Here is a 27,404-nt window from a genome sequence, read left to right as displayed (position 1 = left end):
ATCCAGTCTAATGCCACCCTCTGTGGAAATGTGGATTCAGCAGCACCATGGAGGGACTGTCTCTGCCCCTGATATTTAGGTGTGCCCCCTCCTTGGCACTCCTTCCCAAGGGTTACTGCACTGGCTTTGCCTGGGGCATCATCTTGTACTGGTAAGTGCATGACTTTTTTTCATTTTTAATGCAGTTTTTTTTAGGATTGCTTTAAATGTATTCATTTTTTGGCAAAAAAAAAAAATAGAAGCATCACTTTCACAGTACACCAGCAGCTTTATTACAGGAATGAAGGAGGTGTGCACACCATATTTGGTAGGGATGGAAAGACTGTTTCAGAGTTGACAGTCTCAAAATGGTTGACTTGTTGCATTTTTTTTCTGACCAAGAGGCAAGACACTTTTGTGTTTTGTAAACACTGTGTAGGGCATTCCGTTGTGGACATTCTGTAACTGAACTGCCTCAATGCAGACCTTTTTCAACTATGACTTGGTAACAGGTCAGCTAAAATGTTTGTGGAAAGTGAAAGGAGAGCAGAGTACCCAAGGGAAAAAAAAAAAACATGATCATAGAGAAGAGGCGAGCTGTACAGTGGAAGCAGTAGAAGGTCTGTTTTTAACCCCAGGCCTTGGAACTGTAAGGCAGCTGTCTTAATCTCCGATTCACTGGGTTGACTTTGTTACATCTAAATAGGTTTGTCATCTGTGAATACTTTCTCTAACAATAAAGCTTATATTTGTGGTGTTGCAGTTTAGGAGCAGAAGATGTTTTGTTAGGGGTGCACAACTTGGGACTATCCTTCCTTCAAGTTTTTCATCTTTGTTTTCCTTCACAGTCTTAATTTCAGGTTTTAGTCAACATTTTATCCACAAGGCGGTTAACGGTTTTGTAGGAGCCCTATCAAATTAAAAAGGAATGGTTTTGCAAGGGCTTTGTTTTTTATTGTTGAGTCCTGTAAATGTGTTCTGGAAGTATGAAAAAATAACAAAATTAAAGGAGAACAGCTAATGTTGACTATTCCTTTTCTTCTTTAAAGTTCATGTTTTGCAGAGAGGCCACCCCCTGCAGCCCCCTAGTGAGTGGATTGCACCCCCACTTCCATGCTATTTATACGTACTTAATCCAAGATCAGAGATCTAGCAGTCTCAGGCTTATGTAGTAATTTCCATTTTATTTACATTTAGTCTTACTACTGTGGGACTCAAATTTATTAGTCTTGGAATTTAAGTCCATTACCTTATGCAGATACCTACTAGATCAGTAGATTTTGGAGACACTTCTACAGCATGCAGCTTTTTATTCCCCTCTCTAACAGGACTGCTGTGTTAGGTTTTATGAGCTTATTTTGTGCTCTTTGTAAGTAGTTGGGGTTAGCCTGGGAGCAGTTAAGTTGTTTTATTGCAAGAAATTCTCCTGATTCATATGGAAAAAATCTGTAGTTGACCTTGCTGATTAGTTCGCCTTAATCCAGGTGCATTCAATGTTCACATGGGTCAAAGGATGCATAGCTACTGTGGTTATGGGTACTGACAAAAATTGCAGTTTAGATGATTAGCATGCCTGGATGTACCCTTTAAGCACTCCTGGCAGGAGCATTTGCTAATGATCCACAAACATTGTAAGAGCTCAGCTGCTTGAACCATATCCAAGGAACTTGTGTTTCTTCAGACTGTGCTTCCTATTAACCTTCCCCCTAAAGACGTTCATAGTTCCATGTTTGAGTATGGGTTTTCTGCTTTGTGAGGATTGTGGATTTGTAGGGTTTGTTCTATTTCACAGTTGAGAAGTTCTCCAAGAATGACACAGCAGAGTCAAGTAGATGATAGCGTTCCTATCTCAATACAAGTCATCACCTGATTGTCTAAGTTGTCTTTAGTAATTGTTTGCTGACTTATCCACATGGTTCAGAAATCTGAAGTCTTAAAAGGCTTTGTGACATTTTTTAATAGCATAGTAGGGAGATTGTTGGATGAATGTATATTTGTCAGAAAGGCAAGTTTGTAGTAGTTCTCATGAGTGAATTTAATTATTTTTAGTTGATACAATTCGAGTAAAAGATGACATTGGGAAAGAAAATCAGAAAGCAACAAATGGAAGTAAGTCAACCTATAAAACTATCTGACTACTGTTACTTTTCTTCATTAGTTAAGTGTCAGAAATTTATGATGAAATATGTAAAAATCAGTAAATAATGGTAAAAGATATCTTATCAAAGGAGACACCGTGTTTTAAGTACATCCACTTCATCAGACTGAGTTTTGAAATGCATGGCATCACATGAAACCTCTTTACTTCAAGTAGCTGGTTGTCAGAGACCTCTTTTATGTTGTTTTTATCCCAGATCCTTTGTATTCGTCATGCAACTTGTAGCTGTGGCAGTTTTTATAGATTTTTTTTGTTATCTCTGCTGTTTGTAATCCAGCTAAGTCTCACTAATTTTATTTATTCTTTGCTTACTGCCATTGTTTTACAGAGCTGAAATGGAAAAGTGACACAAATGCGTGAGCACCATAGGCATGTGTATAACAAACATTCACATTTTGTGTTTTGATGTTTTAGTCACTGGAGCCCAAATAAATTATGAATAAGTTATAGCTGTAATGTAAATCTCAGCGGAATGATCAAAGTAGTGCTCATGTCAGAGATGTTCTGAGTAGACAGCAGTTCTAAATTGTGCTGTAAGGAGTTAAGGTAAAAGAGTAATAACGACAACACATTGTCCAGATGTTTGGAGGGAGAGTGGTATGGAAGAATGTTGATAGACACTGAAGGAGAGTGGTGCAGTGAAGAGAAGGTAAGAGGAGGTTTTTAAAAAGAGATGGGACGGTAGAGGGAGAAACCGCTCTAAGTGAGGGATCGATTATTGGTGGGATGTATAAGGGAGGTGCTTTGAATTGAGTGAGTAGTTGTCAATTAAATTGTACCACAGCTGCATAATTTTTTTTGTCATGCAGGCTGTCAGAGAGGTTTTAAAAGTAAAGTCAGTGTTTAGAGCTTTTTTTGTAGCAGTTTTAGTACTGGGTCTGATTTGTAGACCTCAGAACCCCTCCCAGCTATTGCAGCAAACCTCTCCAGGATGTCAGGACACTTCCAGTGTAAAGCAGATGCCTGTATATGCCATGTTAGAACTTTGTATTCACAATTCATTGTGCAGGCATTGCAGAACCGTTATCCATTGTCTAGCATAGTTTGGCTTGCTTTGGATCTCAGGAGGAAGGTAAGTGCCCCATTTGGTACTTCTGTTTTCATTTTTTCTTTAGTGATTTGTATACAGGAGGGTTACATAGTTAGAATTTACCTTTTAATTGGTGTGACTGCAATGCTTGTGTGAACTTTATATAAAAATTGATTTTTTTACATCTATGTGTAGAATATTTGTCTGGGGCAGGGTTTTGTATTTTGGGGGACTGCCACTAAAACTGTTACTTAAGAAGCCTTACTTTGTTCCGTCAGGCATTTACTAATTCTATTCTAATTATGCTACTTGCTGTTCGGGTCCCATTTTCGGGTCCATGGAGCAAGCATCAGTCTCATTGGATCTTCTTAATCCCATCTGCAAGGAGAAGAAGAAAGTTTGCCAGAAGTCTTCAGATGTCATGTCAGCTCCCTCACTGCCTCAGCCACAGATGGTGACCCTGCTGGGGTCAGATCTGGTTGCTCAAGCCACTCATCTTTGGCTCTCAGTCCTTCAGTCTTAGCTCTTTGGGTTTCCACTAAGATCCAAGAGGTAGACACGTTCTCTATGGCTGTAAAGTTGTCCTCCCCAAGCAAGGTAGAAGGTCTTTTTTAGGTCTATGGGTAAGAAGTGGGTGATGGTTTACCATATAGCTGAGCTAGGGTGCCTAATTCCTGGGTTAGTACTTTTGACTGAAGTCAGCCCTTTTTCATGGGGAGTCTCAGGAAAAAGTAAAAAGTCTCTTCTCTTTGCTGATATTTGCCAAGGAATTACTTTCTTCCTTTAATGCTTTAAATCTCATTTCTTCACTGACATCTATCAAAAAAAGAAAAATAATTCCCTTAGATGTTCATCGTGTTACACTGCTGCAGTCATCACACTTGGGTTATCCTGCCGTCAGGCGGTCCTGCAGTCGGCCAGAGTTCCAAAGTCTTGGTCTGGCGTCGGTTGCTGTCGTTTCTTCCCTGACATCAGTGTGCCAGGGGTATACAAGAGGCATCTGACGCCATTTTCTCCAGTCTTTCTTGCCGCGCGGTGCCCGAAGCAGAAGCAGTTTGCAAGTGCTGGTCGGCCGACTCCTGAGATTTTCAAATCGAATTTCAGACCGAAGTCTTCAATAAAGCTAAGTACCCTAGAACCTTTTCTAAGGCCAGTCCGATGTCAGAAAAAGTTAACAATTGCATTTCTTGTGGGAAGCAAATACCTCATAAGGACTTTCATTCTTATTGTATTCCTTGCCTAGGCCCAGACCACGATGTCACAGGTTGTTGGTTTTGTGCTAGGTTTAACAAACAAACTATTAAACATCTGTTTGATTTCGCCCGACATTATTTTGGTAGGAAATTTAATTATACCATGCCGTCGGAGTAACAGACTACCAGAATGCATAAAAAAACGCAAAGATAAGGACAGGCAGCCGAGACCCAAACCTGACTCCGAGGCTTCTGCTAGGCTAGTCACCGGTTCTCCGGTTTTCAGTGAGGTGCCTACGCAGCCCCTGACTACCGCTGATTTAGAACCCCAGGTGGCATCTGATTCCCAAGCGGAGATTGCTAGGCCTCCACAACCTTTACTTTTAGGCCCTTACGACTCCATGGCTGAAGGAAATTCTGGTGCAGTTGAAACGCCTTCAGTTGCGGAAGGTGTCTTCAGACCAACTACACTCACTATTAAATCCTATGCAAAGCTGAAAACCCCTTTAAAAACAAAGACTGTACAGCAGTCTTCAGTACAAGGCCCCATGCCTAAGAAACAGATACTTAAGATGGCTGAAGATTTAATTACCCTAATCAGGGGTTCCCATCCCCCTCCTGATAAAAGGCCAAGACAGGAGGAGGGCTACGCTTCCTCTGGCCAGGTTTCAATTTCCTCAGATTCTTCTGAGGAACCGGAATATTCCTTTCCCCCTTATGAAGACTCTGATTCTGAAGAGTCTATCCCTTCTCCCCCAGAAGACTACTCTTTTGGGGAAACTTTAAATACCATGAGGGAACATTTCCAATTGGAAGGCCAGGATTACTCTAATTCTAAGAAAAGGCTCCGAGAGTTCCTTTTACTACAAAAGAGTTCACAAGAAAAAAGGCACAATTCAACAATTAAATAATAAAAAGGATCCAAACCACGAATGAAGGCGAAATGAGCTTTATGTACAAGCGCTTTCGTCTGAAAAAGACTTTGTCAGATACATAAAACACAGGTGCTACAAAATGCTTATATAATACCTCATGCAACATCCAATTAAACTTTTCAAGAAACATGTTACAATTCACACAGAACAAAAAATGTATGTGTATAATAATATGTAAATATGATAATGAAATACTTTTAACCCTAACCAAGAACAAAACATAGGCAGAAATGAAAATCTGAATCATCCCTAAAATAAAATAGTATTAAACCCTAGCTGCTTTGGCTAGCAAAACTGGTTTAATACTAACATATTCATTAAGACCTGGTGTAATGTTTGCCCTCAACCTGAGCTACCATTTCAATTCTTTATTTAATAAAATATTTTTACAATCACCCCCTCTGGCATTGTTCCTAACAACTTCAATAATGCTAAATTTGAAACCAGGGAAAGACACACATACCTCTGAATGTTTAAAGAGTGCGCTGCTATCCTTGTCTGTCCTTATATCATAAACGTGTTCATATATTCTATCTCTAAATGCGCTCTCGGTTTTTCCTACATAAAATGCAGGACAACCACCACACACAGTCAAATAGACCAGCATTTTGGTTCTGCAATTGCCCTTACAGAATCTCAAAATACTATTAAGCCCATTCTTTAGTCTAATGTGTGCATCTCTGAAAATGTGGGGACATTGATTGCAACTGCCACATGGAAAAGTATTTTTGTTTAAAAATTGAACATTATTGTCAGTCTGTTCAAAAACTTTTTTAAAATTCCTTCCTGTCCTGAAAGTAAGTATGGGTTTAGGTCCTACTGCTTCAAAAAGATCTCTGTTACTTTTTAGCACACTCCAATTGGAACTAATAATATTGGTGAAGGTATCCGAGAATGTTGTAAATTCTGTAACACAAGAACCCTGAAAGTTATTTTCACCTCCACACTGAAACCCTGAGGCTACTAAAGGTTGACCTAACAGTGGCCTGTATTTTTTGCCCCTTTCCTCATAAACTTCACCTAATATATCACAAACCATGTCTAAAGGGTAATTCCTTTCAATGAACTTAATCCCCAAAAAAAAGAATTCATTCTTCAAATCTTCCAAATCTGAAGTCATCCTAGCTATCCGAACTGCCTGTCCCTTCACAAGGCTTTTCTTTTGAAATATAGGATAACTGTCAAAATGCAAATAACTATTGCACCAGGTGTCCTTGCGGTAAATCTTAAATTTGAACTCCTTGTTCGTTTTGACAGTAGTAATGTCCAAATAATTAATAGTGTCAAAATGCCATGTATGTGTAAAAGAAAGAAAACTGGTACTGTTGTTCAAATACTGCATAAACATGGTAAGTGTTTCTGTGGTTCCTTTCCATAAAATAAAAATATTGTCAAGGAACCTAAGATAAAGCTTAATATTCCCTTGAAATGGACTACCGAAAACATGTCTATTCTCCCACTCCAACATGACAAGGTTGGCATAAATGGGGGCACAAGTTTCCCCCATTGCTACACCACTGATCTGTTGGAAATATTCACCTTGAAAACTGATATAATTGTGATCCAAAACAATTTCCAAAAGTTCTAAAATCAGTGTAATCTGATCCTTGTGTACAGAGGAATATTTATAAATACTATCTACTAACTATTTTTTCGTATAACAATAAAACAATTTTAGGGAAACGGTATTTTGATTTATTTTCCAAAGGGTTTAAATATGTTAAAAGTAACCCTGGTGATTTAGCAAATATTCTGGTTGATTTCAAATTATTTTTAAGAAAGTTAAATCTAAATATGATTTTCAAGAAAATGGACAAAGATAGTCATGTTTCCCAGGGTCTAAGTAGAAGCAGTACATACAACCCACCTCTTCATCCTGATTTATTGTTATACGAAAAAATAGTTACGGATGAAATATATGAAGCCTTTTCTATGCATAAGACAAATTTAGGCTCAAGCAACTTAAGTCATGATGAAATTCAGCTTCTTCACCACCTGCATGGGCAAAAGAAATTTCATATCATGCAACCTGACAAGGGGGGGGGTGCTGTTTGATACTGAGGAATATTATAATTCCATGACTAATATTTTGTTGGGATTCTACTACTTATTCTCCTATATCGATTAACGAAATTAATATAGCATATGGGAGAATTGATTCTATTTTGGAGGAATATTTATTAGAAAATGGTTGGTTGCAAGACACATAGATTTTTGAGACAGAACAATTCGATTATTCCCACTTTTTTTGGGCTACCCAAGGTTCACAAATCTATTTCAGCTCCCACATTTCGACCTATTGTATCCACTAGAAACTCCAAAACACATCCACTAGCAGTTTCTTGTTGATCTTCACACTAAGGAAATTTTGACAAAAATAGAACATCTTATAAAGGATTCCTGGGATTTTCTCAGTAAATTAAATCCAGATCTGTGGAGTGAGGACTGCAGTTTCCTCACAATTGATGTGAAAGATCTTTTTACATGCATTCCTCGTGACCAGGGTTATGAATACTTTAGTGATAGTATTTATAAATATTCCTCTGTAAAAATAATTTGAAATCATCCAGAAGATTTGCTAAATCACCAGGGTTACTTTTAACATATTTAAACCCTTTGGAAAATAAATAAAAATATTGTTTCCCTAAAATTGTTTTATTGTTATACGAAAAAATAGTTAGTAGATAGTATTTATAAATATTCCTCTGTACACAAGGATCAGATTCCACTGATTTTAGAACTTTTGGAAATTGTTTTGGATCACAATTATATCAGTTTTCAAGGTGAATATTTCCAACAGATCAGTGGTGTAGCAATGGGGGCAACTTGTGCCCCCATTTATGCCAACCTTGTCATGTTGGAGTGGGAGAATAGACATGTTTTCGGTAGTCCATTTCAAGGGAATATTAAGCTTTATCTTAGGTTCCTTGACGATATTTTTATTTTATGGAAAGGAACCACAGAAACACTTACCATGTTTATGCAGTATTTGAACAACAGTACCAGTTATCTTTCTTTTACACATACATGGCATTTTGACACTATTAATTATTTGGACATTACTATTGTCAAAACGAACAAGGGAGTTCAAATCTAAGATTTACCGCAAGGACACCTGGTGCAATAGTTTGCATTTTGACAGTTGTCCAATATTTCAAAAGAAAAGCCAGGCAGTTTGGATAGCTAGGATGACTTCAGATTTGGAAGATTTGAAGAATAAATTATTTTTTCTGGGGATTAAGTTCACTGAAAGGAATTACCCTTTAGACATGGTTTGTGATATATTAGGTGAAGTTTATGAGGAATGGGGCAAAAAATACAGGCCTCTGTTAGGTCAACCTTTTGTAGCCTCAGGGTTTCAGTGTGGAGGTGAAAATAACTTTCAGGGTTCTTGTGTTACAGAGTTTACAACATTCTCGGATACCTTCACCAATATTATTAGTTCCAATTGGAGTGCGCTAAAAAGTAACAGAGCTCTTTTTGAAGCAGTAGGACCTAAACCCATATTTACTTTCAGGACAGGAAGGAATTTTAAAAAAGTTTTTTAACAGATTGACAATAATGTTCAATTTTTAAACAAAAATACTTTTCCATGTGGCAGTTGCAATCAATGTCCCCACATTTTCAGAGATGCACAGTATTGTGAGATTCTGTAAGGGCAATTGCATTACCAAAATGCTGGTCTATTTGGCTGTGTGTGGTGGTTGTCCTGCATTTTATGTAGGAAAAACCGAGAGAGCATTTAGAGATAGAATATATGAACACATTTATGATATAAGGACAGCCAAGGATAGCAGCGCACTCTTTAAACATTCAGAGGTATGTGTGTCTTTCTATGGTTTCAAATTTGGCATTATTGAAGTTTAGGAACAATGCCAGAGGGGGTGATTGTAAAAATATTTTATTAAATAAAGAATTGAAATGTCAGCTCAGGTTGAGGGAAAACATTACACCAGGTCTTAATGAATATGTTAGTATTAAACCAGTTTTGCTAGCCAAAGCAGCTAGGGTTTAATACTATTTTATTTTAGGGATGATTCAGATTTTCATTTATGCCTATGTTTTGTTCTTGGTTAGGGTTAAAAGTATTTCATTATCATATTTACATATTATACACATACATTTTTTGTTCTGTGTGAATTGTAACATGTTTCTTTAAATGTTTAATTGGATGTTGCATGAGGTATTATATAAGCATTTTGTAGCACCTGTGTTTTATGTATCTGCCAGTCTTTTTTAGACGAAAGCGCTTGTACATAAAGCTCATTTCGCCTTCATTCGTGGTTTGGATCCTTTTTATTATTTCATTGTTGAATAGTTCCTTTTACTACCCCAGCACAGACCACTTGCTATTCCACCCGTGTTAGACATTGTGGATGATGTCTATTCAGAATCTAGCCTTAACCCAGATTCACTACCTCCTGCACCAGCCAAACCAGACGGATACTACAGAGTCCCTGACTCTCATAAATTTCTATATAAAAGCCCTGTTGCTGACCCAGAAACCATTTCCCATGGTCCCAAAGGGCTTAAGGCCTCTATTGCTAAAAATCCTGTACCCTCTGAAAGGGATTCTAGAGCACTAGACAGATGGGGAAAGAAAGTATATACCTCAGCTACTCTAGCTATGAGGGCCTTAAATTGCCAGTTTCACATGCTGAAATATCAACAATATTTGATGTCTCAATTAAAACAAAAAATGATCACACATACAGAGCAGCCTTATTACAAGGAAATGCAAGATTTGTTGCATGCAGCTGAACAAGTGCGAAAACATACTTTGCAATGTGGATTTGATTCATTGGAAGCTTCTTGTAGAGCAGCAGTGACAGGGTCTGTCATACGTAGGTATGCTTGGTTAAAAGAACAAACTTTACCTGATCATGTTAAAGCAAAGTTATTGGATGCACCTTTACAACAGGATGTTTTATTTGGTGTAAAAGCAGAAGAGGTTTTAAAGAAAATGGGGGATGAGGCAAAATCTATGCAGACGGTCAAGGATTTTTTACAGGTTCAACCCCCTCGTTTCAGCAGAAATTGGCCAACCAAAAACTGGTCCTTTCCAGCTTTTGCCAGACCACAGAGGGGCAAATACAGATGCCCAAGGGGCAGAGGTCAGTCACAAGGCTCTTACCAGCCTCGACAGTGGGGTGCCACAACCCAAAAAGGAGGAGAAGACAGGTCTCAAACTATCAGAAGACAAACACAATGACTTACCCCTCAGCCTACCAAGCAAATCCGTCTTGGCAGCTCCCCTGGGGGGAAAACTAGCACTTTTTGCAGACAACTGGCACATCATCACAAAAGACAAATGGGTCCTAAATATTGTATCTTAAGGATACAGATTCCACTTTCACACTTTACAAAGGATAAAAGGAATGCCAAACCTGCCACCAAATCAGTGGGCAGAGGCTCAAAAGCAAATTTCAGCTCTCATGGACATGAGCCATTCAACAGGTTCCTACACAGGAGCAAGGACAAGGATTTTACTCAAGACTCTCTAGTTCCCCGAAAGGACAAAGCCTGGAGACCCATTCTGGACCTCTCAATTCTAAACATATCTGGAAGAACCCAAATTCAAGATGCTATAACACTACAGCAACTTCTTCCCATGCTGGGCAAGAAGGCTTGGCTAGTAACGTTGGACCTCAAGGAGGCATACCTGCATGTCCCTATCAGACAAAATTGCAGAAGATACCTCCGATTTATAGCAGGTTCAACCCATTACCAATTCTCTGCACTGCCCTTTGGCTTATCTACTGCGCCCAGGGTCTTCACTAATGCCTGGCACCAATAATTGCATACTGCAGACAGAGGAATTCAAATATATCCATACCTAGACGACTGCCTTATGCAAGCAGAAAGCAAGGACATTCTTTTAAAGCATCTGGCGTTTGTCAAAAACCTATTAAGTTGCCTAGGGTACACAGTAAACGAAAAGAAGTCAAAACTATTGCCCTCACAAGACATAATATTCATGGGTGCCAGCTTAAATACAACGGCCCAGATGGCTTATCTCATGCCAGACAAGCAAGGACAACTAACTCAGTACTTCAAAATGATGGCAACAAAGACCCAACTCCCTGCAAGAAAAATTCTGCAGGCCTTGAGATTCATGTCATCTTGCATACTACTAATACCATTTGCAAAACTGCATATGAGGAAATTACAATGGTATCTGAAAAGCTCATAGACTCAACACAGCCACAGCTTGGAAACAATAATTCCACTCATTCCCTGCCTTCAACAGGAGTTTCTATGGTGGGCTCAGGCATGTCACCTCAATAAGGGTCAGCTTTTTACCTTACCCACAGCCAGGCAAAACTATAACAAGAGATGCATCGGATTATGCCTGGGGAGCGCACATGGCAGGACAGTGTATTCAGGGCAAATGGTCTGCAGATCAAAGGCATCTACATATCAATCAAAAAGAGATGCTAGCTGTACAAAATGCCCTAACAGCTTTCAAGGACCTCCTACATCCACGACAACTGCTAATAAAGACGGACAACACCACAGTGATGTGGTACATAAACAAGCAAGAGGGCACACATTCCTACCCCCTATGCAGACAAGCAATGACCTTGTGGAACACAGCACTGACCTACCAAGTTCAACTACAAGCACAGTTCCTGCCAGGAAAGAAAAACACATTGGCAGACGATCTAAGCAGAAACATCATAGATCCTCACGAGTGGAAACTAGATCCACAAGTATTCGCAATGATAACTCAAAAATGGGGGAACCCAGACATAGATCTGTTTGCTTCCCCCCCCAAAACAACCAACCACAGAAATTCTGCACACGGACATACCACACACTAGCTTGGAAAGTGGGACACCCTCTCATTCAGTCGGAAAACATTGACAGTGTATGCCTTTCCTCCACTGCCTCTTCTGGCAAAGGTGCTGCTGAAAGCCAGATTAGAGAGGCCACAAATGCTCATTGCTCCAGACTGGCCACACCAACACTGGTATTCAATACTAAGGTACATAGCTCAAGGCCCACCATGGATTTTACCTCCAATTCCTCACCTGCTCACTCAGCAAAACAATCAGATTCTACACAGCCAGCTCAAGACTTTAAATCTGGCTGCATGGCAAATTACCTAAACAACCAGTCAACACTTCTCTCTAAAGCTGTGATGGATGTCATTCTGGAGGCCAGGAGGCCCAGCACCAGGAAAGCCTATTTAGACAAATGGAAAAGATTCTGCGCCTGGAACCAGGCTAAAGGACAAAATCCCCTTGTCCCAAATATTCCTCAGATTCCTCAATATTTAACCGAGATGTTGCACAAAGGACTTTCCTTTTCATCTATTAAGATCCACGCCTCAGCTATTTCTGCTCAATACAAAACGGATCCTCCTATATTTTCACATCCATTACTAAGACACTTCCTCAGAGGGGCTAAGAACATAAGGCCGCCCCGGAGAGCACCAGCACCAACTTGGGATCTCAACTTTGTTTTGGAAAAACTTACAGTACCGCCCTTTGAACCAGCTTTTACAACTGATCTACAGTTTCTATCATGGAAAACTGCCCTGCTGCTAGCAATAACTTCAGCATGAAGAGTCTCAGAGCTACAGGCCCTAATGGCAGTGGAGCCTTTCATAATTTTTCATCAAGACAGAGTCTCTTTACGAACTAACCCTTCCTTTATGCCAAAGGTGGTATCCAGTGTGGCCCTAAACCAAACCATTCATTGCCCACCTTTTATCCAGACCCCCAGAACAAAGGGGAAAGGCTCCTACACTCTTTGGAAATTCACAGGCAATTACGTTACTACTTGGATAAAACTAAGGCTTTCAGAAAATCTGACCAGCTCTTTGTGTCCTATGCTGCAGGATCACAAGGAAAGGCTATCTCAAAACAGACCATTTCAAAATGGATAGGACATTGTATCTGTTTCTGCTACACACACCATGGGAAACCTGTACCTGGTAACATCAGGCCCCATTCCACCAGGGCTACAGCAACATCAGCATCCTTCCTCAGAGGGATACCAACCATGGATATTTTGGAGGCTGCAGCTTGGAGTTCAGTGCACCCCTTCACCAAGCATTATCACTTATCTCTATACTCTAAAACCAGAGCTGGCTTTGCCACTGCAGTTCTGCAGGGCCTACTAGCCTCTCCAAACCCTGTTTAGTTCCACCACCCATCCTTAGTTTTGGGATTCAACCCAAGTGTGATGACTGCAGCAGTGTAACACGATAAACCTAGTACAGTTTTGTACCTACCATAAATGTAGATGTTAGAGTGTTCACACTGCTGCAGTCCAGGTTACCCTCCCTCCATCCCCTCTGACCTAGCTGAAGGCAGGATAACCCAAGTGTGATGACTGCAGCAGTGTGAACACTGGAACATCTACATTTATGGTAGGTACAAAACTGTACTTTTCTAACACTTATTCCCAGTCAGAAGAGCATGGACTGGAAGAGCAGTGCTTTTCTCAGTGAATTCTCTTCAATTCTGTGAAAAGTGATTTTTCAGATATCCTTCCAGAAAAGTGATCTTTTTCTAAAACTATAGCTAAAATTAAAAGATTTAATTAAGTTGGAAAGGAATGAAATCCATGTTTCCCAGCAGAAATATGATTTGTTGCAGTTGGGTTTTCCTCATCCTACAGCTGCCACTACTGTTTCATCACATTTAGAGGATGTTTTCTTAATGGTTTGCAGCATGCCTGACAGTCAACCTTCTGCTCCCTAAAAGTCCGATAGGTTATGTACCTCAGGCACATAAATATCTGATGTGACATTGTTCAATCTCGCCGTTTGTTCTTACACACTGTTTCGGAGCCGATCCTCAGCTCCGAGTCGGTCGCATCACAAGCTCTGCATCTAAGAGAAGCTCGAGACTCAGTGTGTATCCCATGATCCTCCCTGCTATCCCTCAGATCTAGTTTGCCGCTGCAACAAGATCTCGTTGAGAGAGCTCGGTCCAGTAGAAATTTTTTCTGTTTTCTCATCTTTACATAAGAGTTGTTATATTGCTGTATAGTGTTATAGTATAGAGTGTGTGTGTGTTTTTTCTACAATAGTTAGTGGTGTTTCACTTACTTATATATATATATATATATATATATATATATATATATATATATATATATATATATATATATATAGCCTTTTTGTGGTATTTAGGCCTACCCTTTTCCTGTTCAGGGCTCTGACAGTAGTTTGTTAGTAGTTTAAATTAGATGGTTACTACTAGTTGGATTTGCATTTGACTTTGCGTGCAGTGTTTCTATTGCTTTATACATTCTTACAGTAGATGGTGTGTGAATTGTTTATCTGTTGTTGGACATGTCGGAAAAAGCAAAATCTGGATTTAAGAGGTGTCAGTGTGGACAAAAAATGTCCCTCACCGACAATCATGCTTCCTGCGTCTACTGTCTTGGCCCTCTCCACTTGCAGGAAGACTGCTCTATCTGTCATTCCTTTAGTGGAAGGATCATTATGGAGAGGTGCAGGAAGCTGATAGACAGAGGCTTAATCAAGCCAGACTTTTTGGAAGCCTTGGAGAAGGCTAACCAAACTTCTAGGTCTTCGAAGGGGACAAGACGTTGAAGGTGTCGGAGCCCAGGTCCTCTGCTCCGAGCACCTCTTCCAGAGTTTGTTTGCCGGCTCCACAGTCCTCTGGGCCGAGCATCGAACGATTACCTTTGATCGATCCCCAGGTCTTGGAACCGGTGTCGGAGCTGCCTCCACCATCAATTCTTCGATCGGTGCCGTCTTCGGCCCCTTCGACCCGTTCTTCCAGGCCCTTATCTGAAACTGCCATGGACCGTGTCGTACAGAAGCTTATGGAGAACATGGCTCTGTCCAAGCTAATTGCGGTTTTGTCCCAATTGGTGTCGAAACTGGAAGCCCTCCCTGTGTGTCTGACGGATCCTCCTTCGAGACCTATCCAGTCTTCGGAGCCGGGAGAAGATGAACCGATGATGGTGGAACCCTCTGTGCTGAAGCCTTCCACTGTGCGATCGGCACTGCTGACTTTGCCTTCGGAGCCTATCGAGGAGTCGCGGAGCCGACTGTCTCTCCTTGGTTCCGGGGCCGAGAGCCGTACCTAATTTTCGGTCCCGACTCTCCCCCTCGGGGCCTCGGCGCAGATCAGTTCGGCTCCGTCCTCTGGGTCAGAGCCCCTGGTTCCGGTGTCGGGGAGGCTTCCCGTTTCTTCAGATCCGGAGGAATCCTCGGCCCGGGGGTCGGGGGCTTTCGATCTTATGAGGAAGGTCTTGTCTGAGAAGACATCTATTTCATCAGAGTCATCTTCTCCTTCCCCTAAAGGGCCACGTTCTACTTCTGTACCCGCGATCCCTTCCAAGCGTAGAGTCCCAACACCTGAGCTACCCCCAGAGGGTGTCCCCTGTTCCTCAGAGACTTCACCAGATGCCCCCTCTGATGAGGTTCCGAGGAAAAGATTGTGCAAGAGAAGGCACATTGATTCCCTGCAGGAATCTCTTAACATCTGACACCGATTTGGATGAGGCAGAGGGGTCCCCACGTTCCCCCTCTGAGGATGTCTCGTTTGCTGACATCCTGGAGATCTTAAGGCAGAGTAGTGATTGGCAGTCACTTGCCCCCACTGAAGACGAATCGGTGTTGCTGAAGGCGTTTGGGGCTCAACCTTCTACCCCCTGGGTGACCCCGCCCTTCGAGCTAATGGACCTGATAACTTGAAGGGAGTGGGAGACACCAGACACAGTGGAACCAGTGTCTCGGAGACCGAGCAAGTACATTACCGCCCCCCAGGACAAGATTTGTCTTACCAAAGGAGTCCCAGTCGATGCTATGGTGGTAGAGGCAGCCACGAAAAAGGAAATGTCTGAAGCATCTTCCTCTATCCAGCCTCCTAATAAGGATTCTAGGACTATGGACAGGTATGGGAAACGCATTTTTAGCTCAGCGACCTTTTCCATCCATTCGCTGAACTACCTGATGCATTTTACGCAGCTTCAGAGGGATCTCATTAAAGAGCTGAGAGATACCCTTCAGGGTAACACAGATGCTGCTGTCTCGGACAAAGTGACAGCACAGCTAAACACCCTCACTTCAATAGTCAACTCGTCCATGAGGCTCATCTCGTATGCGGCCGAGGGTTCGAGTAGGGCTGCAGCCTCAGCGATTGCTCTACGTAGACAGTCCTGGATGCGGCTGTGCTCCTTTGCAGAAGCCTTTAAGTCTTCTTTTGCCAATGCCCCCTTTGATGGTGCCACCTTGTTTGGGCCCAAAGTAAAGGAGACTCTCACTCGGTGCGAGCTAGAAGGTAAGACCCTGTCTGCCATAGGGGTCCGTTTTTCCGCTCCGACTAGACCACACCCCAGAGGGCAGAGAGGCAGAAAAATGTGGTTCTGTAAGACTCAGGGATCTTACCAGGCCACACAGAGTGATGCCCCCTCTAGAGGGCAGAGGGGGGGAGGAGAAATGGAAGACGCCACCCAGGCGTCAGAGGAGGTCCGCAGCATCAGGGCGACAGGGATACTGTCCCTGGGAAGCCTTTCCAGCACTCCTGAGTGGAGGGCCCGACTGTCCTACTCTGGAGGCAGTCTGGGCTCGCTTGGCTTTGTACCCAGAGGCCTGGCTAAACCTTACCTCAGATTCTTGGGTACAAAGCATAGTAACCAGAGGATACAACATTCCCTTTATGTCCATTCCCCCCGCACAAAAGAGATTTCCAGATGTTCCACCCCATCTGCGAGATCCAGCAGCCTTAAAAATTGCAAAGCTGCTCAAAAAGAGTCATCCAACCAGTCCCGGCAGACCAGAGAGGGTCCGGAACTTACTCAAGGTTCTTTTTAGTTCCAAACAAGACAGGGGACTGGAGACCAGAATTGGATCTCAGCAAACTCAACTCCTTCGTGAGGAAGGAAAAGTTCCGGATGGTCACGCTACAATCTATCCTTCCCTTTATACAGAAGGATGATTGGATGTGCTCAATAGATCTCCAGGACGCATACTACCATATCAAAATGGCCAGAGCGTCCGGAGAATACATGCGCTTCCGTCTGGGGGCCAGTCATTTTCAATTTCGAGCGCTGCCCTTTGGTCTCACCTCAGCCCCCAGGGTGTTCACCAAATGCATGGCAGTAGTAGCGTCTCACCTGAGACGGCTAGGATTCCAGGTGTTTCCGTATCTGGACGACTGGCTCCTTACCGCCACCATCGAGCATCGTCTGGTACAAGCCAGGGACTACACACTCAGCCTCTGTTCCCATTTAGGACTCTGTCAACTTCGGAAAGTCTACCTTATCGCCCTCACAGCGTGTCTCATTTATAGGGGCAGAGTTGGATACAACAGCAACAGTGATAAAGCTTCCCCTGATAAGGGTGTCATCTCTCGGGTATCAGATCGCTATTCTCCTGCAGAGCAGAAAAGCCCCTGCCACGCAAGTGTTAAAAGTCCTAGGCATGATGGCAGATTCTCTTATTGCAGTTCCTCTGGGCAGAATGCACATGAGGGTCCTACAATGGCTGCTTTTCGCGCAGTGGTCGTTCTAGAAACTCCCTTTGTCACACAACATATTGATCATGGAGTCTTGCAAGCGGGATCTTCAATGGTGGATGGACAGTCAAGATCTGACGATAGGTCACCCCTTTGTCCTGCCCAGCCCTACAGCCACCATAACCACGGACGCTTCCCTGATGGGGTGGGGGATTTTTCAGGGGACAACAGTCCAAAGAGAATGGTCCAAAACGGAGTACAATCTGCACATCAATGTCTTGGAGTTGAGAGCAGTGTTTCTGGTGTTGCAACACTTTCACAAATCTTTGCCTCTGGGAACAATAGCAGTTCAGACGGACAATGTCAGTGGTCTGGTACATAAACAAACAAGGCAGAACAAGGTCTTACCCGTTATGCAGAGAGGCCCTGAGAATTAGGCAATGGGCTGCGTCCACGGGTCGCTTTCTGATAGCAATGCACATCCCGGGTTCATTGCGGACAGGCTGAGCAGAGCCATCCTGTTACCACACGAGTGGTCCCTGAAAATTCAAGTGGCGGAAAAGATTTTCCGCAGATGGGGCCAGCCTTGCTGCGATTTATTTGCATCCCCTTTGAATGCCAAATGCAGAAGCTACTTTGCCCTACTTCCTTTTCCAGGGAGTGTCCCCAGGGACGCTCTAGTGCACGATTGGCCCCCGGGTCTCCTGTACGCATTTCCCCCTGTTCCTTTGATACCCAAATTTCTTCAGAAAGCCAGAGACCTGGAAAGGACGATCATCCTGATAGCACCGTTCTGGCCTCGACAGATCTGGTTTCCCTTCCTTCGATCCCATCAGATAGAGGAGCCTTGGATTCTGGACCCAGTGCCAGACCTATTGACTCACTCATCGGGAGTTCTTCATCCATCCCTTCAATCCCTCAAATTGACAGCTTGGCTGCTCCGCTTCCCTGTTTAGCCAGGTCGAACCTTTTGTCCTCTGCAGTACAACACATTCTAATTTCTTCTCATAAAGCCTCCACCAGAAAGCTATACAGGAGCAAATGGAAACGCTTTGTGTGTTGGGCATCAGATCATGGTATTGATTCTCTGGTAGCTCCGATATACAAAATATTGGAATTTTTATCCATTCTTTTTCATGAAGGGGCTTCTACATCCACCATAAGAGTACAATTAGCGGCCGTATCTAACTTCCATGTAGGTGAAGGTGGGTCCACTATTATGTCCCACAGGCTTTGTAAGGCCTTCATGAAGGGTACTTTCCACCTTCGCCCACCCATTCGAGAACCAGTTTTCCCATGGAACCTAAACTTGATGTTGTCCCAGCTTATGCTAGCGCCCTTCAAACCTGCTTCATCGTGTCCACCTAAGTTTTTGTCATGGAAGACTCTTTTTCTTATCGCTGTTACCTCAGCTCAAAGAATTTCGGAGCTACAAGCCTTGTCAGTGAGACCACTTTACATGATTTTCCATCCAGACAGAGTTTCCTTACGCACAAACCTGTCGTTTCTCCCCAAAGTCTGTTCGGTGTTAAATATTAACCAATCTATAGAACTCCCTACATTTTTCAAAAACCATTCAAATAAATTGGCATACATGTTACACAAATTGGATGTACATAGACAACTGAGATTTTACCTAGACAGAACTAAAGCTTGCAGGAAATCTGATCAGCTATTTGTGTCATTCGCAGACCGTAGAAAAGGCATGCCAGTTTCAAAGGGTACCTTATCCAAGTGGCTGTCGGAGTGCATCAGTTTTGTTCATTCAGCTGCTAATCAACCACTACCTTTCAAGCCTAAAGCTCATTCTACTAGGGCCATTTCTACTTAGCCCATGCGGCTCGCTTACCGTTGGACACTATTTGTGCAGCAGCAGCAACGTGGGCAAAGCCTCATACATTTATCACACATTACAAGGTGGACAAGGCCTCTAAAGACAGGACTTCCTTTGGTTCCACTGTACTCAGGAACGTTCTTTCGTGAGTCACCCAGGGTTATGGAGCTAGGGACGCTTCCCGTGTGTAAGAACAAATGGCGAGATTGAACAATGTCACACAAAGAAGTTATGTCTTACCATAACGTTCCATGTGCATTGTTTATCTCGCCTTTGTTCTTACATTCCCTCCCTTCTTCCCCCACCACGTTCTGGAAGAACTGGTATGACTAGGGTTTGATTGGTCTATTCCTAATTGAGTTATAATATCCTCTCATTGCTAGGTTGCATTCCATCTTTACACATATATGTGTTGTAGTTCTAATGTCTCATTGTTTGGTGTGTGATTGCGTAGGCGTTAGACGCAGTTGATATTGGAGCGAAATAGTTTCTTGCAAGCTAGATCTGAGGGATAGCAGGGAGGATCATGGGATACACACTGAGTCTCGAGCTTCTCTTAGATGCAGAGCTTGTGATGCGGCCGACTCTGAGCCGAGGATCGGCTCCGAACCCATGTGTAAGAACAAAGGCGAGATGAACAATGCACATGGAACGTTATGGTAAGACATAACTTCTTTTTTTCTAATCCCACATCAGATCCTGCTGTTATTTCTGTATTAAAAACCTTCTGCTGCTAAACATATTGTGAATGCTAATACCATTCCCTCAGACAATGATGAGAAAGCTTTTGATAACTTAAAAGGAAAGTTTATTCTTCTTCCCCTTTAACTTTCAGAATTCTTAATTGCCAGGCTCTCATTACAATTCTTGCTCGTCTGTTTTAGAAGGAGAAAGTTGTGGTAACCTTCATTTTTCAGATGTTACTTCACTGAATTCTTTACTGATGCTGTATCCAGAGCTGCCGTTACTGGGTCAGTTATGATAAGATTTGTTTGGTTACATTCTCAAAATGTAATGAGAGGATGTTATGGTAGACATTTTAAATTGTCCTTTTTGCTTTGTTCCCTGTACTACTGAGATCCTAAAAAAAAGATTTGATGAAAGAGGGTAACCCAGATTTTTCAGCCTTCCTTTTTGTAAGTTTACTCTAAATTGGCCCTAGGCGTGAGTGCGTGCGCCTTCTGTGGAAGGTTGGGCGCTGGGCTGGCAACTCAACACCATAAAACTCTACTGCCAATCATGAGCAGACAGGTGATCCACTGTGGCGACCCCTAACCGGGAAAAGCCGAAAGAAGTAGTAAAACCTCTTAACCTAGTTAAGGACCATTTTTTAGCAAAATAATCAGTCTTAGCAATGTTCAGACAGATTTTTGAAAAGTATCACCATGAAGGTCCAAAGAAAAAGGAAGAAGTCTCTTGGAACCAAGGATAGTCCAAAAACTCAGAATGGCCACTTGATCCTTCACCCCCCCCCCCCCGACAGGCACACGCACGGACAGGCACACACAGACACACTCCTCTAAATATCTTAGTCTAGGCCTTCATCTTCCCAGGTGACATCCAATTGTCTCAGACAAATTGTTTCTGAGAATCATCCAACAGGGTTACAGATAGCAGTGAGAATCACTTCCCCTTTTCAAGAGATTCCCCCACATCCTGTAAACCAAATGTCCGTTTCCTCTAGTATTGGAGTACATGTAGTCTCAAGAAAGTCAGAGTATGTGCCCCCATATCAAACGGACAGTGGATTTTATTCAGGGATTTATCTGGTACCAAAGAAAGAGGAAGCTTGGAGACCAGGCTTAGACCTTTCTTTTCTTGACCTCTGTCAAGGTTCTAAAGTTCAACATGTTATCCACCAAATCTTGTTAATATTCATTCCCTGCTTCAGTTTCATGGTAATGTTCGACATGAAAGATGGTTATCATCACATTCTTATTTGCAAGTAAGTTATTAGTTATTTAAGTTTTTTTTATATCTGACTTGCATTATCAGTTGTCTTTCTTACCCTTTGGTCTGTCTACTGCACCAAGGATATTTTCAGTGTCTGGATTCCATGATTTGGACACTTGTCTTATATTTGCAGACTTTTTCTAGTTGTCTAAATTCTCTTGACATGTGTTAAGAATCTCTTGCTCAGTCTTGGGGGTTTAGGTGAACTGTCAAAATTAATCTCTCACACCTTCGTACAGAATAGTTTTTCTGAGAAGTGTTCAGGAGCTATCCCTAAGAAAGGTTTTTCTTTTTGTGAACAAAAGTACAGCTGTACAAATAAATTTTAATGAGCTTTTCCAACCTAAAAAAAAAAACAAAAAAAACAAAAAAAGTTTCCTGCCTTTCTGAACTAGTATAGTCCAGTTTTCAGGTTATTGCTGAATCCAGGGCTGTATCCTGAAGGAACAGTATGCTAAGAGTGTTTTGGAGGTGAAAAGTGTCGGATAGAGTGATGATGTGAAGTTGTTCTATCTCGCCATTTTGTTCTTACACGTGGGGTCGGAGCCGATTCCTCGGCTCCGAATCGGCCGCTTTCAAGCTGAAACTCTCAGAGAAGCTCGAGACCTAGTGTATATCCCATGATGCTCTACTGTGAATCCCCAGATCTAGGTTGCTGCTGCAACGGATCAACAGCTCGTCGGAGGAAGCTCGGGCCAGTGATTTAAAATTTCTTATTTTATTAGGATTTTTTGTCTAAGTTAGTATTACTTAAATTACAAACCTTGATAGGATTAAGGTTTTTTACCTGTTAGTGTAACTTGTTCAGTATTTCTAAAAAGTTTTTCTTCAGGGCTTTAGGCCTCTGTTTCTTGGGCGTGACAGGGCTCTGTCAGCTATTGTGTTTGTGTGTTATCTTCTCATAATCTTGTGTGCATTTTATATCTAGTGTGAGTAGTTAATATTAGATGGTGTTTATAAATATATATATATATATATATATATATATATATATATATATATATATATATATATAATATTCTGTAGGAACTTAGTTAATACTACTGTGTTGTAGTTAAGAAGTAACTATTTTTCTTAGACCAAAATTCAGGGACCTGAATTATTTAAAATGTCAGAGAAACAAAAGTCAGGGTTTAAAAGGTGTGAGTGTGGTCAGAAGATCAACCACTCCACCTGCGTCTACTGTTTAGGTTCTGTACACCTACAAGAGGTGTGCTCTATCTGCCATTCCTTTAGCGCCAACGTTCTCTTGGAAAGGCGGAGGAAGCTGGTAGAGGACTCAGGAAGCCTGATTTTCAGGCTACCTTAGACAAGGCTGAGTTCACTTCCAAGGCTTCAAAGGGGTCGAAGTCTTCCAAGGGATCCTCGGAGCCCAAGTCATTGGCTCCGAGTTCTTCTGGTATGGTTCGTGCATCGGCTCCACAGGCCCGAGCCATGTATCGATCCTCTACCTCTGAGCCCAGTTGTGGAACCGATATTGGAGACTCCTCAGTCTCCCAATTCTTGAATCTGTTCCATCTTCGGCTCCTTCGACCCATCCCTCAACGCATTCTTCGAGGCTTTTTGATGTGGATCTGGACAGAGTGGTTAAGAGGCTATTCGAGAACCCGGCCTTGGCCAAAATGCTGTCTGCTTCGAGCCACTCTGCTTCGAAGCCTGAAACCCCAGCCATAATTTCTCCCCCTCCTCCTCCGAAGCCAATTGAGCTTTCAGAGCCGGGGCAGGCGGAACCGATGTTGGTAGAGCCTTAGGAGCCAAGGTTCAATCCACCTCCCTCAGCGCCATCGACCTTGATCTCCTCTGTTCCAACCGGGGAATCTCGGGGTCGACAGTCCCTTGCTGGCTCCGGGGGGGAGAGTCGAACCGATACCTCTGTTCTGACCCTTCCACTCGGGGCTTTGGCGCAGGTGGCCTTGGCCCCGTCCTCTGGATTGGAGCGGGGGGTCTCTGCTCGGGGAGAGCTGCCGGCCTCTTCGGAGCCGACAGACTTCTCTGACAGAGATTCTGGTGCCTTCGATGCCATGAGGAAGATCACATCTGCTAAAAACACTACCTCCGCGGATCTGTCTTCCTCTCCCCCGGATCTGTCTTCCCCTCCCCCTAAAGAGCCTCATTCTACCTCTTCCCCAAGATCCCCACCAAGCGTCGAGATCCAGGCTTCGGGTATCCCCATTGGGTGGCCCCTCCTCCCTGGGGACTTCACCGGACGCTCCCACCGATGACGTACCTAGGAAGAGATTGTGCAAGAGGAGGCACTTGGATTCCCCACAGGAATCCCTGACATTGGATACCGACTTGGAGGAATCAGAAGGATCCCCACGATCCCCCCTCTGAAGATGTCTCATTTGCATATATTGGAAATCTTAAGGCAGAGGGGTGATTGGCAGTCCCTTGCCCCTACTGAGGACGAGTCGGTACTCCAGAAGGCCTTTGGATCTCAACCATCCACCTCCTGGGTTACTCCACCCTTCGATGAACTGATGGAGCTGGTTGCTCGAAGGGCGTGGGAGTCCCCTGATTCAGTGGAACCGGTCCCTCGGAGGCCCAACAAGTTCATTACTTCCCCTACTGATGAGGCCTTTCTAACAAAGGTGTCCCGGTTGATGCCATGGTGGTGGTGGCGGCGGCCACCAAGAAAGAGATGTCGGAAACCTCTTCTGCTGTCCATCCTCCTAATAGAGATTCTAGGACTATGGACTGATATGGGCAACGCATATTTAGTTCTGATGCATTTTTCATGAGATCGCTCAACTACTTGACACATTTTACCCATCTTCAACGAGATCTCCTCAAAGAGCTGGGAGATGCTCTCCAGGGTAACACAGCTGATGCAGTTTCTGAGAAGGTGACTGCACAACTCAACACCCTCAATTCCATAGTAAACTCATTCATGCGACTCATTTCTTATGCTGCCGATGGATCGAGTAGGGCGGCAGGCTCAGCGATAGCTCTTCGGAGATGGTCCTGGATGAGCCTTTGCTCCTTTGCGGAAGCCTTTAAATCTTCATTCGTCAACACCCCATTCGATGGATCTGCCTTATTCGGACCCGAAGTTAAGGAGACACTTACTAGGTGTGAACAAGAAGTAAAGACTCTGTCTGCCGTCTTTTTCCACTCCAACTAGACCGTACCCCAAAGGGCAACGAGGTGGGAAAATGTGGTTCCGGAAACCCCAAGGAGCCTTCCAAAACACACCTACTGATGCCCCCTCTAGAGTAGAGGAGGGGGCAAAAACGGAAGACGCCGTCCAAACGGCAGAGGCGGTCCGCAAAACCAGGGCGACAGGGAACAGTTCTCTGGGAAGCCCTACCAGCGTTCCTGAAAGGAAGCCCAGCTGTCCTACTCTGGAGGCAGTCGGGGGTCGCTTGGCTTTATACCCAAATGCCTGGCCAAGTATTACAATGGATTCTTGGGTAAAAAGCATCATTGCCAGAGGTTACTACATTCCCTTTACAAAACACCCCCCTATGGGTACAAGGATCCCAGACATTCCACCCAGTCTGAGAGAACTAGCAGCCATAGAAATTCAAAACCTGCTAGACAAGAGTCATCCAGCCAGTCCCAGCGGACCAAATAGGATCCGGAGCTTACTCAAGTTTCTTTTTAGTTCCAAAGAAAACGGGGGACTGGAGGGCCCATACTAGACCTCAGCAAGCTCACCACCTTCGTCAAGAAGGAGAAGTTCCAGATGGCCACACTGCAATCAATTCTCCCGTTCTTAGCAACGGGCAATTGGATGTGCTCTATAGATCTCAAGGATGCTTACTACCACATCAAAATGGACAGAGCATCCAGAAATCACCTGCGTTTCCGGCTCGGGGCCAGTCATTACCAATTCAGAGCCCTGCCCTTTGGTCTCACCACAGCCCCCAGGGTGTTCACCAAATGTATGGCAGTGGTCATGGTTCACCTGAGACGATTGGGATTCCGGGTGTTTCCATATCTGGACGACTGGCTCCTCACCGCCACCTCCAGGCATCAACTAATACAAGCAAGAGACTACACCATAAACCTTTGTTCCCAGTTGGGTATAACCCTAAACTTCGAAAAATCTGCGTTATTGCCCTTGCAGCATATTACATTTATAGGGGCAGAACTGGACACCGTCAATGCAAGGATCACGTTGCCCCAATCAAGAATTGGATCTCTAAAAAAATCAGCTGTCCAGCCTGTTAGCCCGGAACAAAGCTCCTGCGTCCCAAATACTGCAGCTTTTAGGCACAATGGCAGCCACACTGATAGCAGTTCCGTTGGGTCGAATGCACATGCGAATACTCCAGTGGCTAATCTTCGCACAGTGATACCGTCTGCCCATGTCACACGAGATCCGACTAACGAATCTTTGCAAGAAGGATCTCAATTGGTGGTTGAACAATGACCAAGTGATAATCGGACGTCACTTTGTTCTTCACCAACCCACAGCCACAGTGACCACGGATGCTTCCCTGATAGGGTGGATGGGGGCTATTTCAGGGAAAGACTGTCCAAGGCACTTGGTCAATCACGGAAACACATTTGCATATAAATGTCCTAGAGCTGTCCTGTGGTGTTCCTAGCATTGCAACACTTTCTTGCTCTAGGTACAATTGCTATCCAGACAGACAACATGTCAGTAGTCTGGTATATCAACATGCAAGGGGGAACGAGATCATACCCCTTATGCCAGGAGGCCCTAAGAATTTGGCAGTGGGCTGTATCCACCAGACGCTTTCTGATAGCAATGCACATCCCGGGTCATCCAACGTGATAGCGGACAGACTGAGCAGAGCCATGCTGTTGCCTCACAAGTGGTCTCTCAAACAGAAGCTGGCGGAAGAGATCTTCCGCAGATGGGGCCAGCCTTGCTGCGACCTATGTGCATCACCAATGAATGCCAAATGCAGCAGCTACTTTGCCCTTTATCCCCCACCAGGGAACAAACCAAGGGACGCACTCGTGCACGATTGGCCCCCAGGCCTCTTGTATGCCTTTCCGCCAATACCCCTAATTCCCAGATTCATATAGAAAGCCAAAAGTCTGGGAAGGACTGTGATATTGATAGCCCCATCTTGGCCTCAACAGATTTGGTTCCCCTTCCTGCAGAAGTATAAATATTACTGAGCTTTTCCGACCTAAAAAAAACAAAAAAAAAAGTTTCCTGCCTTTCTGAACTAGTATAGTCCAGTTTCCAGGTTCTTGCTGAATCCAGGGCTGTATCCTGAAGGAACAGTATGCTAAGAGTGTTTTGGAGGTGAAAAGTGTCGGATAGAGTGATGTTTATGAAGCTGGAAATTGATGGTGTAATGATGAATGCTGTTAGTGCATATGCTCCACAAGTTGGGTGTGCGATGGAGGAGTGCGATGGATGAGAGAGAAAAGTTTTGGAGCGAGTTGGATGACGTGATGACTGTACCCAAGGGTGAGAGACTGGTGATTGAAGCAGATTTCAATAAGCATGTTGGTGAAGGGAACAAAGGGGATGAGGAAGTGATGGGTAGGTATGGTGTTAAGCAAAGGAATGCAGAAGGTCAGATGGTAGTGGATTTTGTGAAAAGGATAGACATGGCTGTGATGAATACGTATTTTAACAAGAGGGAGGAGCATAGGGTGACATACACGAATGTAGGAAGATGCACACAGGTGGATTATATCTTGTGTAGAAAGGCCAGTCTGACGGAGATTGGAGACTGTAAAGTGGTGGTAGGGCAAAGTGTAGTTAGGCAGCATAGGATGGTGGTTTGTAGGATGACATTGGTGATCAAGAAGAGGAGGATGAGTATGAGGGCAGCACCAAGGATCAAATGGTGGAAATTGAAAAGGGGTAATTGTGAGGTGATGTTCAGGGAGGAGTTGACAGGCACTGGGTGGCAGTGAAGAAGGGGTTAAACCTAGAA

At 43.4% G+C, this 27,404-nt stretch overlaps 1 protein-coding gene across 3 annotated transcripts in view; it reads left to right on the top strand.

The window, feature by feature from the left end:
• The window catches only part of LOC122809037 (torsin-1A-interacting protein 2-like), a 773,156-nt gene that overhangs the window by 714,653 nt on the left and 31,099 nt on the right, over positions 1 to 27,404 (top strand). For 2 of the 3 annotated variants that reach the window (XM_044080242.1, XM_044080244.1), the window contains one exon: positions 2,029 to 2,088. The exons of the other annotated variant lie outside the window; for it this stretch is intronic. In XM_044080242.1, the coding sequence (XP_043936177.1) occupies positions 2,029 to 2,088 (60 nt within the window). The remainder of the gene's footprint in view (positions 1 to 2,028; positions 2,089 to 27,404) is intronic. 3 annotated transcript variants of the gene reach the window in all.

The sequence above is a fragment of the Protopterus annectens genome, chromosome 8.part0 (genome assembly GCF_019279795.1).
Source record: "Protopterus annectens isolate FY-2018-M chromosome 8.part0, PAN1.0, whole genome shotgun sequence".
NCBI classification, from domain to species: domain Eukaryota; kingdom Metazoa; phylum Chordata; order Ceratodontiformes; family Protopteridae; genus Protopterus; species Protopterus annectens.
Note: the sequence above shows the minus strand (reverse complement) of the source record. Positions and strands in the feature narration are given on the sequence as shown.